At 45.9% G+C, this 18,663-nt stretch overlaps 1 protein-coding gene across 1 annotated transcript; it reads right to left on the bottom strand.

Moving 5' to 3' along the window:
- Nucleotides 1–83: 83 nt before the first annotated feature.
- On the bottom strand, nt 84–13,681 carry DDB2 (damage specific DNA binding protein 2). Its single transcript, XM_009808962.2, has 10 exons — nt 13,502–13,681; nt 10,535–10,665; nt 9,251–9,442; nt 8,252–8,397; nt 5,175–5,274; nt 3,606–3,783; nt 2,779–2,924; nt 2,337–2,501; nt 1,974–2,019; nt 84–1,280 (listed from the first exon to the last, which is right to left on the bottom strand). The coding sequence occupies exons 1-10, from the start codon at nt 13,671–13,673 to the stop codon at nt 1,030–1,032; spliced, it is 1,527 nt and encodes a 508-aa protein (XP_009807264.2). The 5' UTR covers nt 13,674–13,681; the 3' UTR covers nt 84–1,029.
- Between the last annotated feature and the right edge of the window lie 4,982 nt (nt 13,682–18,663).

Below are 18,663 nucleotides of genomic sequence, written 5' to 3'. Positions count from 1 at the left end.
CTTCCCCGTACAAAAGCAGTTCAGCAGAATGCTCAAAGCAGCCACTCTCTATATCAAAGAAGAATTTCAGTTTAGTACAAAACTTTATTAATATCAATACTGCGAAACTATAAAAGTGAACATAGAGAATCTGAGCAGGCCTGGAGCCTGTCCCATCCATCAACCTCTGGGACAGCAGCAAGGCCCCAGGCAGCCTTGTAAACAAACTAGAAAAAGCAAAACTTTTCAACAGCAGTCTTGAGATTTGGCTCTGAGCAGGGATGTTTGGAGGAAGTTCCTCATTTCTGCTTTACAACACTTTTATCCAACATTCCGAAGCACACAGGCATGGGTGAAAAAAATTAGCTAATCAGTGGCAAGAAAAAGCCTAGAGCCCTGAAAATAGAAACTACAGAATCAGTAGGTTCCCAGCTCCATACTGCTCTTGCATCCCATGAGGCAGGTAAAGAGCGAGCTCTGGCATAGTGTTCTTCATGGTCTAGTTTTAAATAGTTGCAAGCACAGAATAGGCTAAGCCTGAGATCTTGACAGACACACATTTTCCAAGAAGCTTGCATACAGGAGAGGTTGGTATTCCCTAGGCTATCCAAGCTACCCATCACCTCGACCCTGTGAACATTCCACCTTTTCAGGACGTTAACCTTGCTAGCAAAGGGTTTCTCAGCTCAGTTTGACTAGAACAGGCTGGGGACCCTGTCACGAGCTGCTCCACAGCAGACTACCGGAGGTGGTAACCTCTGACAAGTGATGACAAGCAGATGTGGCAGGCTGGAAGCAGTAACTTCAGCAGGATCCGAGAACATCTTTTAAGTTTTCCTAGTGCCTCGGAAAATGGGTGGTAACTCCACTTGGAGGAGGAACTGAGTACTGACACAACTTTCTAGAAGGGGAAGCAAAGGGAATCAGGGAAGCAAGATCAGATCCAGGGAGGATGGACAAAGTAGAAGTCTAATGCCCTGCAAGGCTTATACTGCCCATTGCCAACACTGAATTTGTACCCTGTGATCCAGAAAGGATCAAAATACTAAATCAGTTCTCTAGATCCTTCCCTTTTCGCTTCCTTCCCTGTGATTTAGAATCGTTGGTTTTTGTTCTCGTCTCCTCCAGCTCCCAAGACAGTAACTTAGCTTTGAGTTTGCTTGTCCCAGGGTTGGCCTGCCTCTGCCCTCCACGTCTGGACAAACTCCAGCTTCCAATCCCCTGTTCTGTCATGGCTTTCAAAAGATGTTCTTGCTTCTTGGCCACCATCTCTTCCCGGCTCCAGATCAGAATATTAAAGCCTGAGAGGAAAAATTAAACACTGCGCATCAGAAACTCTCCGTCATATATAATACCTTAGGCTATGTCACTTAAATGCCAGAAATTCAAAATGCTTTGTTCTAAGATATTTCCAAGGTACAGAGGATGCAAAGATATTTATTGCAGACACCATCTCCACACAGCCATGGGAATTTGATCTAATTAAGAAACATAATCAAGTAATTCCTAATCTCATCTGTCACAGGTCTAAGACCTAAATCTATAGCCAGTTCCCTTAATCCCACACAGCCTGCAAAAAACTGAGTGATCTTGGCTCTGCAGCCAAGAAAATGAGATAAATTAAACGAAGGGGGAAGGTACAGCCTAGCAGAAAAAGGCTTCACCCTCACCCCCAAATCATTTTCTGCTACGGTTACATGGCTGGCAGATGGCAGCAGCTGCCTGCTGCAGGGAGGCTTCTCACTCCTCCTGACTTCATGCTCTCAGGAACCTTACACAGGAAATGACTGGCAACCTGTTTTCTAACTGCAAAGGTGGAAGACTGAAAAGAGGGTCTTGATCTCTTTTAGAGATGTAGGAAATTATAGAGGACTGCTAGCAATGGGATTTGGGAAACCCTCACTCACAACTGGCTTTAGTCTGTAGAAACACGCCTGCCCTTTTCTGGGCCTGGAACCCACCCATGCTTAGTGCCCCAGTTTCTCTTTACTTACCCATGCCAGAAGCCAGCGTGTCTCCCATAGGGTTAAATTTATTGAGCTGAAAATGGAAACACAATCAGAGTCTGTAAGAGCATCACTGCTTATATAACAGAGTCATAAGAGCACCATGGCTTATATAACAGCAACAAACCATCTGGAAAACCCAATGTTCCCTAAAGACTATCACAGAAAACCCACAGATGACTATGGACCAGCCCTGCGCAAGTCAGCAGCTTTAGCTGGCAGCCGTATCCCCACAAGAACGTGAGTCTGTCACAAGTAAAGAGAATACACCTATTGTTCCAGTCCCTAACCCATATCTCTTGGCTGTGGTTCAGTACACAGCGGCCCTTTTAGCTGTAGTGCTCAACTCACCGAGATGATACCAGAAGCATTTGGATCATGGAGCTGACAAACCATCTCCCCCGTGTTTCCATCAAATACATCAACAGTTCGTAGCTCATTCACCGTGTAGCCTGGGAACTTAGGGTCTGGGTATCGACCTGCTACAATGAGGTCATAGCGAGGATGCCATGTTGCCTAGTCACAGAGCAGAGTGATGGGGAGTTAAGAGAAAGGGACAGCACTCATACTGACACACACCAGACAACCGGCAGTGTGAGCAACTGTTTGTACATCCCACTCACAGCCTGAGGAACATGGGTGTCCTCAGAAAGTGTTCTGCTGGGAGTTGCAGCAGTGTGAACATCCACCCACCAATGCAGCATCCTGACCAGAACTCAGACCACTTCTGATTTACAGCTGGCTGCTAGCACCAAGCGTGATTCTCCTCTCAGGCTGCACTAGCTTAACTTACCTTAATAGGTGTGAGGTGCTGAAACTGCCGATGTGGATGTGGGATCAGATGCTGTGGCTTGGTCCAGTCTGAAGATGAGTAAACCCTGATTTCACTGCGCTGGTCTGTGCTCAGGAGCTTGGCACCATCTGTTGGGCTGAAGTAAGCTAGGAGAGGGGGACAGTAAAAGATCACACTGCTGTGACTGAGAAGAAACATAAAAGTCACATTTCTCTGATTGGAAACCCATTGCTATTTCTTTAATAGGGATGTGAATATGGCCATGTGTCCCAAAAGATAAGACTTTGCCTTTCTCAAACAAACTCAAAGCTCTTACAAACAGTAAGCTGAAACCTACAGCACTGGGTTACATAGGTAGAGTCATTATTCTCATTTTAGAATCACAGAAAGAGACATTGCAAAGAAAATAACTTACTCGTTCAAACGGAAAGTTAGTGGAAAAGTTGGAAACACACACCTGCAGTTCAGACTTCCATGAACCAGTTAAACTGCACCCAAGAGACAGAGGTTTGAGCCTCATGCTCTGCTTTTGTCAAAGGAACTGCCCCAATAAATTCAGTTTTCTAATCGCAGCCACTGCTGATGCTTCCACGCTCACCTCTCAAGTCACAGTGCCACAGTTTGTATGGCAAGTCTAAGGCTGTGCTGCAGCTGCCTTATCCACCTCCCTGCCTCTGGCCACACATTCCCAATGCCCTCCTTGCTTTAACACTAGCTACTGCACAACTTCGCATCTGAGCGATAGCTAACATTGCCACAACAATAAAACCTGAGCTGAGTGGAGACTCTGCAGACATCCATGCAATGAAATCCTTATCTCAACTCACCTGCATTGACAGGTTTGTCATGAGGAAGCAGATGAAGAAAATTCATTTTGTTTTTGATGTTTCTGAGGTCCCAGATTTTGACTGTCTGATCCACAGATGCTGTGGCTAACAACCACTCACATCGAGAGTTAAACTCCACGTGAGTCACTTTCTTCCTGTGCAATTTGAGCTTCCAAATCTGTAGCACAGGAAACAGAAAATCACACAGAAAAAAATAACCAAGGTCTGGAGTAAAGAAATGGAATAATAATCTACTAGCGCAGAGTAAAGAGATCACACATTTACAGAGTAACAAAAATACACCAAGAATTTATCCACTGGAACCAAGAAAGGAGAAGAATGACCTTGGGAACTGTTTAATTCCAGGAGAACTCTGATCCACCAATTTGTTACAGCTATGAGAAAGGAAAATGCAATCCCTGCCTCATGGAGGAAAGTATTAGTGCCACTGTACAAAGCAAGATCACATCTGGAATACTATATGCAGTGCCAGTCTTCCACCTGCAGAAAGATTAAACCAAACTGGAACAGGCACAGAACATGCACTGCCAAGATAGTAAGAAGGGCCTGCTTTGTGGGAGAAGACCGAAAGAGCTTGCTTTGTTTGTCTTAGTAAAAAAGGTGAGCGGCAATACCATTGGCTTCTATAAATACATCAGCAAAGAAACATGAGGGTAGGAGAAATATTTCAATTAACAAGAACAAAGGGTTATAAACTGGCCATGAATAAATTTGTATCTGAAGCCGGAAGATTATTTCTAATCAAAAGGGTGAAGCTGGCCCACCCTCCCTACAATAACGGATATCTCCCAAGTGCAGAAAAGGCTGTCACATTCTTTCAGGAGAAAAAAATGAAAGTAAGCAACTAACCTTGAATAAGCACAAATCATTTAGAGTGCTCCTGACTCTGCCCGCTAATGCACACAGCTGCCTCTGGCCACAGCTCATTGGGTGGCAAACTCTTACAGATGTTACCCTTAGAGGCAGCAGAAACGGTCATTCTGGTGTGACCGTACAGCAGGCTCTTGAAAGCAGGGCCCACTCCAACTAGCCTTTAATATGTTTCTGTACTACTTCAGACTCGAAGACGCAGTCTGCCTCTGCCTGCCCTCTCGTGTCTAACGGCAGTAGCGCAATTTCTGTCCCAACATTCGCTGAATTACTGTTGTGTACCTACTGCAAGGTCATGGAAGGGTATACATCAAAGCAGTTACCTCCTAAATTACTCCCACATCAGTGCACTAAGTTTCTGGAAGCATGAAGGTTGTTGGCAAAGGGTGCTGACATCTTCAGGTTACCCTGTAATTACTCCGGCCAGTAGCAAATACTCTTAAGGAAGGGGTAGCACACGACACAGTTCCTGTTTGGGAATTATTACCATTACACTCAATAACGTGAAAATATCTAATGAATGGCAGAAGTGGAGGACTTCTCACCACCTAGACAATGAGTGGACTCATCTCCTGAGCTGCAAGGAAAAGCTCCTCTTTTCAGGGTCCCTGTAGTGTAGGAAAGCACACAAGCCATGATGATTCCCGTAGAGAAGATGCTGCATGGAGCCATACAAACCTCTTCACCAGAAGTGCTGAGCAGGACCACGTTGCCCACATTATCACCCGTCACCACAGCACGGCAGCTTGCAGAAACATCAACACTGCAGTACCAGCAACTAGAGGGAAAGACACAAAATCAGCACTGCCTCCCACAGGCAAATGAAGACAGTGGAGCTCTGGTTCACACCTCATCCCTGACAAGGGAGAGTGCAACAGATTGTAACTGCAATCTCCCACCTGATGGTGTGGGCCTGAGTATCAGGAAGGGGGACGGCTTATCAGCAATGCTTTCTGTTGGTGACTGAATATGAAATAACTTCCTAGTCGTTTGTGAAGTGCTCGTTAGATGGAGTGTGACACATTGGGACAGTAGAACATAATAGAGGCTGAAAAGCCACCTGGTGCCTGCACTTGGACACACCTTGGGAAAGATCAGAAGACCCTTGTGACATTGACACATGTACAGAAACAGCTTTAAAATGACAAAACACTGAAGCAGCAGTAAAGAAAAGACAAAAGCTTTGGACTGGAAAGTTGCACATCAAACTGTCTCAACTTCATGCTCCAGGAAACAAAACTGAATACTTAGCTGATAAAGACATATGTCTTAACCGCAGCTCTGCTGGGAGGGGAAGGGCAGCGAGAATGAAAGCAGGGTCCTTTGGGAACTTGTTGGGAAAGCTTCACTTGCAAAGACAAGTTCTTCTAGAATTCAAGGTCATGGAAATTAGCATGGTGAGCCTGAAGCCTCCAGAAGGGCAGCAGGATAAACTCCATAACCTGAAACTCGGATTGTGCAGGAACATTTTGTGGCTACCTGAGCTGCTACAGACAAAACAGAACACTGATGACAATGAAGAGGAGCAAGTTATCCTGCTCTTCTCACCTCACACTTTATGAAGTGAAAAGCTGGCGGTATCTGCAAGACAGGAGATGGCATCACCAGAAAGCAACACCAGAAGATGCAGGTAGCATGGTCAGCTACTCTAAAAGTGTAAGTGCCCTGGGCTGCCTAGCTTGTCACCCACCCTGCAGTGCTAGCGTCAGAACCAGGAGCCTTTCTCCAAGCTCCTTCACAGGACCAATTCATACCAAGAGTCTCCTAACACTGGCTAAGAGGAAGATGTTAGAGAGCACAAGAAGCAGTGCAGCATTAACCCCAAGGAACAGAGAATCAACCTTGTGCTGCTCCCTTCTCACCAAACATTATGGTATTCATGGCCACAGTCCGGGGCACGGGAGATCACCTGCACCGCTCTGCCCTCAAGGTCCTGCAGACTTAGGGTGCCATCCCCTGATGCCACATAAAGCTTCACTGCCTCATAAGGACTGAACTTGATGTCTCCGAGAGAATCTCCTGGCCCTTTCTGGAATACACACAAAGCCAAGAGGCATCAAGGTTAGAGTGGAAGACAAAATCTTAATACAACACTCATCTCCTGGAACACACTGCCGCTTTCCCTAGGTACAATACACTGCTTTCTGAAGGGGCATGTACATAAGAACTCTTTTTTTCCAATCTGTTTCCAATCTGAGCACATACATTCTGAGCCTGTAAGTTCAACCCCACCACTTCGGGCTGCAAACCTCATTAGCAGCATTACTACTTCTGCTATGGGGGTAGGACTAATCTGCAGTGAGCCACTTGGCTCAGACCAGGCTTAGGAGATCACAAGCAAAACCAGTGCCATTCCATGCAGAAACCACATAAAATCTCATGACAGCCCCGCACCAAGCTTTTCTTACAGAGACTTCATTCACCGGTTTCCTAGAGGCTGCTTCCAGTGCTGTGTCTGGTCTTTCTCAAGGTACCAGCAGGCAGGATGAGCGCAGTGCAAGGGAAAATCCTACTACTAACCCCATGGCACAGGAATCTTACGTTCTGTGTTATGTTATATTGTTTTTATGTTATGTTGTTTTGTTATGTTGTTTTCTCCCAGTCTGTCTACTGAGGAAATGTGGAAACCCTACACAAAGACAGAGAAGAAAGATGCTAGCTGGGAGTCCCCAAACTCTTTGATACTCAAGTGCACTCCATCTGCTGCTCACAGAGCAACTACTTAATAAACTCTTTCTGTGCCAATGAAGATAAAAAAAGGCCTGCCCACAGACCTTGCCTGTCCTCACGGCAGTAGAAGGAGGATAGCATGCCCTTTCAAATCTAGGCATCATTGCTGTGACAGACATCCCACTGGGACACAAGATCCTCATGTCCCAGGACCCAGTCTATCCCTCCTTGCTCACCTGGCCAGTCATCCCAGCACTACTTGGGTTCACCTTCTGCCCTATTACAAGTTTGCAGATGGAATAGCCAATTTGGAAACCAACCATGAAAGCTGCCACCCAGAAAGAATCAGGTGGGGAAAAGTAAAGAGGAGGCTAACCCAAGTTCCCTCACTTACCTTTAAGCACTGAACTGAAGTAACTAACTGAAGAGCTCAGGCTTCCTCATGAGTCCACAGAAAAAGCCACAGTCTGAGAGGGTGATTCTAAGCACAGGCAGACAGAGATGCCTCTAGCAATTCATCTCCTCTTTCCACTCATTACTGAAGGAGCCCAGACTCCTAATTTTGGTATTTTAGATAAGCACCAAAAGTTAGGTGGGATGAATTGGGGTGATCCTTATGACACACACTACTGGAAGTTAGTGGTGTTTGTGAAGCACTGAGTGGACTATAAATTGTCCTGTAAAAACCATCTGACAACAAGCAGCACTGCTAACAGGTGAAGAGGTCAGAAGGTCCCCAGGGCACAGAGCTATGGGAGGTTTAAGAACAGACAGCTGAGGAAATGCACTGGTACCCCCACACTCTCCCATGTATAACAGGAAGGAAGCAGCATCAAAGAGTCCCTCCCCTTCACGAACAAAAGCTCTCTCCTACCCACCACCCCATTTCAGGGAAAAATAAAAAGGGAGAGTGAGCCTCCCTGGAAGAGAGAGGATCCCTGAAATTTAGAGGATAAAAGGGCATGTATGTGGAGAAGAGGAAGCCCAGCTCCCAGGTATTAGAAACAAACATCTCTCTCTCTCTCTCTCTCTCTGTAGCGCTTCTGCCAGAGGACAGAGGCCCAAAGCATTGCTGTATTTCTTACTCCCAGTCCTCGGTGCTGGTGAAGACCCGGACAGTATTGCCATTAAAATCCTGCAGGGTGGTAGTGCCGGCAACTGACGAAGTGTACAGCTGACTAGGGTTAAAAGGGTTAAACTTCATTCCTGTGATGGCCCCTCCAGCTCCCATCTACAAGGAAGGGGATGAACAAAAGAAAAATCCACTGAGTGATGGGGAAGGAGAAAAGTGTGTTCTGTAAGTCTGCATTCACTGCTATGGCCTTAACAGCAACAGTGAAACACACCACAGCCCTTCAAGGAGGAAAAGACAACCATGTCTTCCCACATGACGGCTGTCTAGACAGCTGCCCTCCTGGAGGACAAAACTCCTTCAGTCCCCAGGCAATGTATTCCCTGGCTGGCTGGCACCATATTATTTACAAAGAGAGAAAGATGGCCCTGGAATTTCTGGAGGCTAGACCTCCTCCCGGTGTACACCTATGTTAATTTAGAAAGGGGATAAAAGTTACGGAGTCTTTGAACCCCTGTGGAAATGGGAGTGGCTGAATACAGCAACGAGGGGGCATGCCAGCCTTATAAACCATTCATTCTACCTTAGTTTCTCCCTTTAGATAAAGGGACTTTGTTGCTCCCCACTCAAAGATGTTTCCTCATTTGACACAGAATAAAAGGTGAGCAGAGAAGGATCAAGACCTAAAACAGACAGACCCTCTCTGCCTACTTGTTTCTGGCATCTCTTTAAGATAACTGTTTTGCCAGTTCCTAAATTATTTTTGCACTGAGCACACACCAAGTACTGCTTCATTATGAACTTAATCAACACGCCTCAGCTCTCCCCAGCGCTAGAACATTCTGGGACTTCGGAACATACATGCTGTTGCATCTCAGTCCTAACCCACAGCTGGCTACTCTGAAACCCAAGACCCTTATGTGCTTCTCACAACAGACCTCCATTTTGATATGCAGTATTTGGTGGTACTCCAGTTTTCCCTCCCACCCATTCCACGCATCCAGAGGCTTACCCCTTTTATGAAGCAGGTTTTAGTAAGTACTTCATAGTCCCAAAGGATGATGTCTCCACCTTTGGAACCAACAGCTACAGTACTGGGGTGTGTTGGATGCCATTCCAGGCATGTCACTCTCCTGTCAAAGGGACTTGCTGTTCGAAAGAGGCGGTATGAGGCAAGAGAACGCAGGAAGGGCAGCTGCAGACACTGTTAAAAAGATGAAGAGAATTATGACTTCTGCAGGGACCTCTGAGATTCTCTGAATGAGGAGTGCTAACAATTTCTAATTGCCACCAGTGTTAGTACACTCAGACAATATTCTAAGCCTCTCTGTAGAATGAAGAGAACATGCTGTCCCCAAGGGAAACGGCGTGTGACCACACAAATCCACATCAGCCACAGCACTCAAAGCAACAGAGAACTGAGAGATACCACACTTTAAATGATGTACAGGGAGCTAAGCCTCATGGCCTAAGCTAGAAAGGCAGGATAATTAACAAGGGAGAAGAACGTGCCTCCACACCAGTCAAAGGCACTTATGACTATCTATGTCTTTACTGAGCATCCCAAAATGTTACACATCATCCAGAGGTACAATGTTATGGTCCTCCATCCAAATTGCCAGCAGCTCAACTATACAGCATAAGAGTGAACAGAACACTTGAAATAGGGAATGAGAAACCATGACACGATTGAATTGTTATTCAGCCAAGGAACAGGTACTGCTTGGATGAGCTTGGTGATCTCTTTATCATTTGGAAACTTAAATAGATAAATCATCTGGAAGATAAAGCTAGCCCAGGTGCTTCCCACCTATGGATGTTACAGAAACAGTTAATTTTCAAATAAAGGAAGGACTATAGCTCTGAAAAACAGTAAAACATTATGGACTTGATGGAATATGTCTGTGAAGAGGAAAAAACAACACTAAACCTGACATGATTAGCAAAGTAGAGCAGATATAAAAGTAGTACGACAAAACAGTAGGATCAGCGTGCGAAAGTGGCACTGTGCAATAGCTCAAATGGTGGAGTGGGTGAGTTTAAACATGATTCAAGGAAGCACAGAATTAACAGAGGATAAAATGTAGAGTGACAGGACCAGGTCAACCGAAAGGGAAAGCCATCTCAGCTCTTGCATTTTACAGAATTAAGAAACATAAGGGTGTGCCACACTTGGAGCCACAAACTGTGTACATGAGGAACTTTAAGCCCCTTTAAAGTCTCTCTGCTTGTGTTGAAGATGTTTTTATGTAGGGAGCTGAGATGTCCAACAGGTCATGAAGGAGAAACTCCTCACCTGCCTGAGCTGTGCCCGAATAGAGCCTCCCAGCATGTTCTGGTAGACATAATGAACAATGCTGCACTGCCGCTCCAGCTGATGGAAAAGGACTCTGTTGTTTCTCACCACGGACCCACCTCCACTCCAACCTGCCAGAGAGGAAAAGAGTAAAACTTACTGAGCCAACGCTTGTCGTGCTCATTCACTAAACAACACGGAAAGCATTTGCTACTACATCCGTGAAAAGCTTCAGCCACAAGAGATAAGTCTCTGAATGATTCTTACAAGTCTAAGGTGCAGCAGCCCCTGCAATTATGGAGTCCAGTGCTTCCCACAGCCTGCCAGAGATTTGTGTATGCTTCCTCTTGTTAAACCTTCCTTCTCCTTGCCAAAGATTTATCAAAAAGACAACAGGAGAGGACTAAAGCAATGCCACAGGTGGTGCATCTCTTTGACAGTACACAATTTGAATGGTTCACACCCAAAATACAACGAAGCTCTCCAAAGCCCCAACAACTTGGAAATATGCCACGGGAGGCGGTAAGCCCCTGGCTACAGCAAAGGGAAGGTCAGACGTGTGACCAGCAGAAACGTTAACACCTGAAAATTCCCCAAGCGTCGCAACATGAGTTCCCACGCAGTTCCTGAAATGCCTGCCTGTGAATCAGAATTTTCGATCTGCTTGTGCTGTAGCCCGTACAGTCTGCCTACAGCACTGTGAGTTTTGTTTTTGATAATAGACTTGCTGACGCCTCATAGCCTGAAAACCTTTCTGTTCGGAGTGATTTTTGCTGAGAGTACAGCATGGTTCTACATTTTGTTCATGTTCCAAGTTTTTATCTTCAGGGACCTTTACATAAAAACCGGATCTGTTCAGTCCCGTGTCTATGATCTAATCATCCCCACAGCAATGGTCTGTAACGCCCCAAGGGATCTAGACATCGAATGGGAAAGAAGCATTTCTTAAGAAACAAAAATGCTATCTTCATTTAAGGATATTTATAAAAAAATCAGAAGACCGAAAACATAGGGATCATTCTGTATGACTAGAACCTAAACAAAACCTTTCTTTAATGCAATGCTGGAGCCTAGAAATGCACAGGTGTGAAACTAAACTTCTTTGTTCACATGCCAACATAGTGCCAACACTTGTCACATCTGCTGAAATATGTATAAAAGTGTTTATATTCTAATTCCTTTTCTTCACAGAAGAATTAGCATCCACAGTTCCTTCTTCAGAAGTGATGGAAATGGAGGTACTTTTTCCAAATTCCATTTTATTACAAAGGATAATTTATTAAGAAACAAACTTTAGGCCTTTTTAGAATCTGCTGAAAGAAACCCTTTAGAAAGGTGTTTCAATTCCAAGAAACTGAACCTGTCCTATATGGCTCAGGAGAAAAAATTATTTTTTCCAAAATACATAAAAATCAAAACTGAAACACAGAATGGAAAACGTCAAACACAAAGGCCTTCATCTTTTAAAAAAAGGTTTAAGGGAAAAATATGATTGGCCTCATTTTTCCAAAGTACTAGCTACCTCCAATTCCCTCTGAATCTTACAGGAACTGCAGATGCTCACCAAATCTGAAAATCAGGCCATGAAGTTACAATGAAAATCATGTAGCTAAATTAACTCAGAAGATGCTTTAACTATCCACAATTATACACAAAGCTCCTTTCAAACAGAGTATTTTGCCTCTACATCCACTGTTCACACTGCCAACTGCTCCAAGTTTGCAGTTACACACCAGACGATGGAAATGTACAAAATCATAGAACTCCTGTATCTCTGACTTGAAAAACACTTCAGTCATCTCTGGATCCTTAAAGCCAAAATTGTACAGAAAGTGCGTAATATTTCCATACAAGGCAGTAGCTCCAGTGATCTCCTAAACAAATGATGGAATTAAAGGTTTTATCTGAGAAAAGGAGGCTGAGGGGAGACCTTATCACTCTCTACAGCTATCTGAAAGGAGGCTGTAGTGAGGTGGGTGTCAGTCTCTTCTCCCAAGTAACAAGTGATAGGACAAGAGGAAACAGCCACAAATTGTGCCAGGGGAGATTTAGACTGGATATTAGGAAAAAATTCTTCCGTGAAAGGGTTATCAAGCATTGGAACAGGCTGCCCAGGGAAGTAGTCGAGTCACTATCCCTGGAGGCATTTAAAAGAGTGTAGACGTGCGCTTAGGGACATGGTTTAGTGGTGGACTTGGCAGTGTTAGGTTAATGGTTGGACTCGATGATCTTAAGGGTCTTTTCCAACCTAAATGATTCTGTGACTCTATGAAGATAGTCCTTACTGTAGCTGAAGCCTAAACAACTTGCTTGATAATGCAAAGCATTAACCTTTCCAGTATCTTAGAACTTCATCACCTCTCCTCACTATATAAAAAGTTTTGAAGATTTTTAAGTAAGTTACACACTAAAAAATGCACGAGGAGAAGTGATTAGTATTCTGTCCAGTCTAATCTGAACATAGAGTTAGAAAGTATTCCTACTTACTGTAGCAAAAGTTAGAAAATGCAAAGAATCGTGTGGAAATGGCAGTTTAGACTGCATGCTGTAGGATACCAACCTTATGACTATGAAACTGTGTTAAGAATTGCATGGAAGAAAAGACAATGTATTACCAAGACTGGTCTGTCCTACAATAAAACAGACGTCTGGTAATTCAGGAATTGCACAAAACATAACCACCCTCCAATGAGCTGTGACAGCATCTTCAGTGAGCAGGCTTCTACCAAGGGGTAGGAATCTCAAAAATGAAACACGCATGCATACGCACACACGCACACTCACCAGACAGATAACTGGAGGATGTACTACCCCAATACACGTCTGTGTATCACTTCAATATATAACCCCATCTGAACACTCATGTCTGAACATGCTTCTTGGCATTCTCCCTCTTCAACTAGTCGATGCCTGTCATTTAGGGTAAATCTGGTTGGGGGAAAAAGTAAGGATCTGAAGAAATGTTACCGATTTTCTCTGGGGGTTTGGATGTTTTTCTCACAAACAACCTCTTTGCTAGTGGCTCATTCCCTAGTTCCTCGTAGTCAGGTTTCCTCTTCCCAGTTGATTTTGCCTCTTCTGGCCAAGGCTCATGGGCCCTCTCATGCTTCTTGCCCTTTGGCTGGTTCACTGGAGCCATTCTGTCTGACCACTAAAAGCAAACAAAGCACGGAAGGTAAGACTGTTATACACTTTAAACAAGAAGACAGAGAGGAAAACTGGAATGAAACATATCCCAGTGGTCTGAAAGTAGTGATTATACCTGTACCCTCTTTCATCGGCATGACACTAGCTTTTTGTCATGCTCTGCTGGAGAGGGGAACGGGTTCAATAAACTCTTCTTTGTTCACGTATGAAAATTAACGTATCCTAAAGCATTAGAATATGTTTTGACAGATGTGCTTCTACCGAACTTTTAAGCTTAAAACCCACAGATCTGCATAAAGTACATCTGTGAAACCACATAATACTCAGCTGTTTGTCTAGCAGCTCACACTGAGCTCTTTAGATTCAGCTAAGAAGAAGGTCAGAGCTTTTACGACAACGGCCAGGGCCGGCTGGTCTTCCACCAAATACGCTCAGAAGATACGTCCTATTTAATGGCCACTTTTCCTCACAACCACCACCTAATGTTTGGCTTGGGCCCCCACGCTGGCTGACAGCCACACTGGAACGGCTCTTCTGACCAGCGGTGGGACGCAGCGACCCGTGTCTCCTGTTCGGACGACCAGAAGGCCACCCAGCCCCCGAGGAGAGGCGCGGCCCTCCCACCGCGCTCCACCGAGCCGGCGGGCGATGCCTCACAGGCCGTCCGCGGCGGCAGATCCCCCCCCCGCCCCGCCGAAGATCCTCGTACAGGCTGATCCCGTGCTAGCGCGAAACTTATTTATAATTCGGGAATGGCTGTCACGGACGGGTGCCCGTGTTAAATATAGCTCGGCAGGCACCGCGCAAGCTTCCCCAAATAGCGCCTGCTCCGCGCCTCCGGGCCTCACCCGGCCCCGCGGGGCCGCCCCTCAGGCCGCGGCCCGCCGGGCCCCGGCCCCAGCCCCGGCCCGGTTCCCCCGCGGCCTGGGCGGGAAGGGCCGCCCCGCTCTCACCTGCGCTCCGGCGGCCTCCGCTCCCGCGGCGCGGCCGAGGGCGGCGGGCGGCAGCCGGCCCCTCCCCCGCGGTTTCATAACCGGGGCGGGAAGCGGGGGGGGGGGGCAGCGGCTCCCGGCGCGGCCCCGCAGGAAGGCTCCCGCCTCCGGGGAGCGGCGCCGAGCCCGCGGGCCCCGCAGGCCGCAGGCTGCCCGGCCCCCGCCGTCCCTTCGCCACCGAGGGGCTGCGGCCTCGGCAGGGGGATGCCGGGCAGGGCCGGGGGGGCCTGCGCCAGCCGCTGCCTCTCCCCCGCCGTCCCTACCCCGTGCCGGCACTCCCGGCTCCGCCGGTGCGGGAGGCGGCTGCGAGGTTCACGCTCCGCCGCGCCCGGGCCCCGGCCTGAAGGAGGCAAAGTCTCCGAGGGGTCCTTTGGCGGCTTACTGCTAATTTTTTTTTTTTGGCACAGGATTGATAATCTTACATACTTTATTAGTTTCCAGAGCACCAAGTTGGCATAATAAAGCCGCGTGCTAAGGGCCCAATATCACATCAACCGAACAGCACCCAAAAAAAAAAAAGACAACTATTTCAAAACACAGCCTCCACAGGAAGATGCACCTGGTGTTGAAACTCAACAGAAAAAAATGCACTTCAAAGCCAGATAAAGTCACGGCAAGATCAGCTCAGAGGCTACCGGATCTTACCCGATGAAGCAGACAAGAACGGGGAAGGAAGAGCCCGACCACCACTGCTGGAGGTACCAGCATTTCCCCCTTCACCGGCGAAGGAGGCTGCTGTCTGCCGGCCGTGTTGCGAGGGGAACCTTATCTCCAGAGCCGTAGGGTCTCATGCTTCGGGCCTCCCAGTAACTATGCTGAGTAATTAAGGTCCAGTCATCCACACAGCTGGACATGAACACAGGTCCTAAAATATCTGTACGTAACCACCCCTTGAATTGTGGGGCTTTAGGGTTTGGGTATTGGGTTTTCTTTTTGCACTGTAACTATAGTTACCGATGCATTTTCTCATATATTAGGAAATGCATAGAAAAACTACTAAGAAGAACAACAAAGACCCAGACTCCTTGCTTTTCCCCTGAACTGTAACAACATTGTATTAGTTGCTGCCATCCTGAGTATCGGAGTGACATACACAAAAAATCATAACTGCTGACAAACAACACAATCTGGTTTTGAACAGATTATGTCAACCCGACTAGCAAATCAAAGTCTTATCAAGCACTTCCATAACACACAACATTCTTCTTAGAACCGTACCCATTAGCAAAAAATAGCAAGAGGAATAATTGAACGTAGCACTTCCCTCCGAAGCCTCGAAGACTTGATTTCCAGGAAGGGAAACTACTGTAGAAAAAGATCCTTCTTATCTCGACAGTGATGAACAGTTTCATCTATAGGTCTGCAGAAGTTATCATCACTGGAGACAGAATCTATGGACTTCAGCAGGAATCACCAACAAAACACCAATTAAATTACAAAAATCTTAATATCTTTTGAGTTTCATATGCTTTAAAAGAGGTACATTTCAAAATTTGTAACTGAAAAAAGGGGCCCAGATACCAACCTTCTTAAAGTAGACTGAAAGGCTTGTGTTGATTTCAGTGTTCTATGTATTAATCCCAAAGAAAACTTGGACACTGTTATCCAAGGTATCTCCAGCAAAGATGTGCACTTCCAGTCCCCGCTCCATTTCTCTCCCAGCAGTAGTGCCCCTGTGCAGAGCACACACAGAGTAACCTACACGATTCCCTCTTGGAGCTATCATGGTTAGCATTTTTTAGAATGGAATGGAATAGAATAGAATATTTCAGTGGGAAGGGACCTACAATGATCATCTGGTCCAACTGCCTGATCAATTCAGGGCTGACCAAAAGCTAAAGCATGGTATCGAGGGCATTGTCCAAATGCCTCTTAAACACTGAGAGGCTTGGGGCATCGACCATCTCTCCAGGAAGCCTGTTCGAGTGCTTGACCACCCTCTCGGTAAAGAAATTATTCCTAATGTCCAGTCTAAACCTCTCCTGGCGCAGCTTTGAGCCATTCCCACGCATCCTACCACTGAATACCATGGAGAAGAGCTCAGCACCTCCCTCTCCACTTCCCCTCCTCAGGAAGCTGCGGAGAGCCATGAGGTCGCCCCTCAGCCTCCTTTTCTCCAAACTAGACAAGCCCAAAGTCCTTATCCGCTCCTCATAGGACATTCCTTCCAGCCCTTTCACCAGCTTTGTTGCCCTCCTCTGGGTGCATTTAAGGACCTTCACATCCTTCTTAAATTGTGGGGCCCAGAACTGCACACAGTGCTCAAGGTGAGGCCGCACCAATGCTGAATACAGTGCTAAATACAGTATGCTAAATACAGTAATTTTATCAATTACTAACACCAAGTTTGCTTTCTCTCTAGAGAATCACTAGTTATTTTTGTAATTATTATTCACTAAGCACAAGAATAGCAGATAGTACACAAATCATGCACAGAAGAAACGCCGCTGGCCCGGGGTGCCACAGCTCCGTGTCTGTACACTGAGCTGTCTGTACAGTACACTGAGCAAGGCAGAGAAAGAGTAATTTGAAAAAATATATGTATTTACAGTCTCACACTCTTTGAACTACAGTATGCAGCGAAGTCAGAGGAGTATAATTATGTGTGGGCAGGATATTAGGCTTATTTTTATGATGCCTTTTGTCTGACATACAATTATGTTGAGGCTCTGCCTTAGTTATGGGACATGGTTTTCTACCGCAGAATAAAGCTGTCTTGTCACCGTCTCTGGTAAAGCTATATTGTGACTAAGACCATCAACTTCACGGTATTTGTAATACCATTAGGTATTCTGCCTCCTTGTCGCCAGGATCTTTTTCCAAAGCATGAGTATTTTTGGCTTCTTTAGTCTGACTACTGATGTAAAGAGTACCATTACAGCAACGAGTTTGGCGTGCAGATGAAAACAAGCCTATATTCCACTAAGAAGTAGGAAAAAATATATAATCCTAAAGAGGTAAAAGAGTACATATCATGCTATCTGACCTCCTTCTATCCCATGACCATTACTAAGCTGCCCTGCACCGGGAAAATGATCAAAAATATCACTATTGTAATGACCTCATTTACCCGAGTACCCCATTTTCCCTAAGGAAAGGATTGCAGCAGCCATGCTATGTAGTACCCTTGCCTTGCAACCAGTATTGGGGGTGGCCAGGTCCCAAATGGAAAGCATCTAGCTTAGACGCTCAGTGTGTGGGATATCAATATCAAAATCAGCATGAAAACATAACATGGGGCAAATGCTGGATATAGACTATTCATGTATGAGAGATGTTTGCCTTTTCTGTATTTCATTAATGTACATAAATTAGATAATGAAATTAAAATCTCAGAATTGAATTGGAGAGTATCTATGCCAAAGAGTTGCGTTTGGTTTTGTGTTAGTAAAATACAAAGTTGATGCTTATACTCTCAACTGTGATTAACTTTGAGGATAAGACAAGCATCTTCCATCACTTTTTGAAGGGATGCTCACGGTCACACCACACCCCACGCAGGTAAAAGTGAACAGAGGGTTGGCCCCAAAACAAATTAAGTGGAATGGTTTCTAACGTCCGCTTTCCAACACAGCAATTCATCGTATCTGAAGGGCCTCATTACTGTTATTTTTCTGGCTCCTATGAAACTTGCGGCAGTCGTGAAGAGAGAGCAAACATCCCAGTACTGCTCCAGAGAAGCGGGAGCACAGATTTACAGCACGTTCTCTTCCTCCTGCAAGGCTCTCAGTCTTTCCTTTCTCCACCGACTGAATAAACGTCACTGGAAACCCACATCTGGTCCTTGGAGTTGTGTCCCAAGTCACCTGGAAGCAGTCAAGAGGAGACGGGCCAGCGAGGCCTCCCAGCGCTCCTCCTGCAAGCCCTGCCCCAGCGTCATGGGGAATCGCACCCGGGGCCTGGCGTTAGAAATGGAAACTCTGGCAGGCAAACTCCCTGGCATTTAGAAAAAGCTGGTTTTAACCAAGAGACTCTGAGGGCTTAACGATG

Source organism: Gavia stellata, chromosome 7 (assembly GCF_030936135.1).
Source record: "Gavia stellata isolate bGavSte3 chromosome 7, bGavSte3.hap2, whole genome shotgun sequence".
NCBI lineage: Eukaryota > Metazoa > Chordata > Aves > Gaviiformes > Gaviidae > Gavia > Gavia stellata.
This window is presented reverse-complemented; position numbering and strand designations above follow the sequence as displayed.

Bases quoted from the DNA above. Each gene is read 5' to 3' on its own strand.
- DDB2 (XM_009808962.2), bottom strand. From the start codon at position 13,673: ATGGCTCCAGTGAACCAGCCAAAGGGCAAGAAGCATGAGAGGGCCCAT. The intron at 10,666-13,501 runs GTAACATTTCTT...CCTCTCTGGCAG, and splicing joins CAAACCCCCAGAGAAAATCG to GTTGGAGTGGAGGTGGGTCC. The intron at 8,398-9,250 runs GTAAGCCTCTGG...CCTTCCTTGTAG, and splicing joins AAACCTGCTTCATAAAAGGG to ATGGGAGCTGGAGGGGCCAT.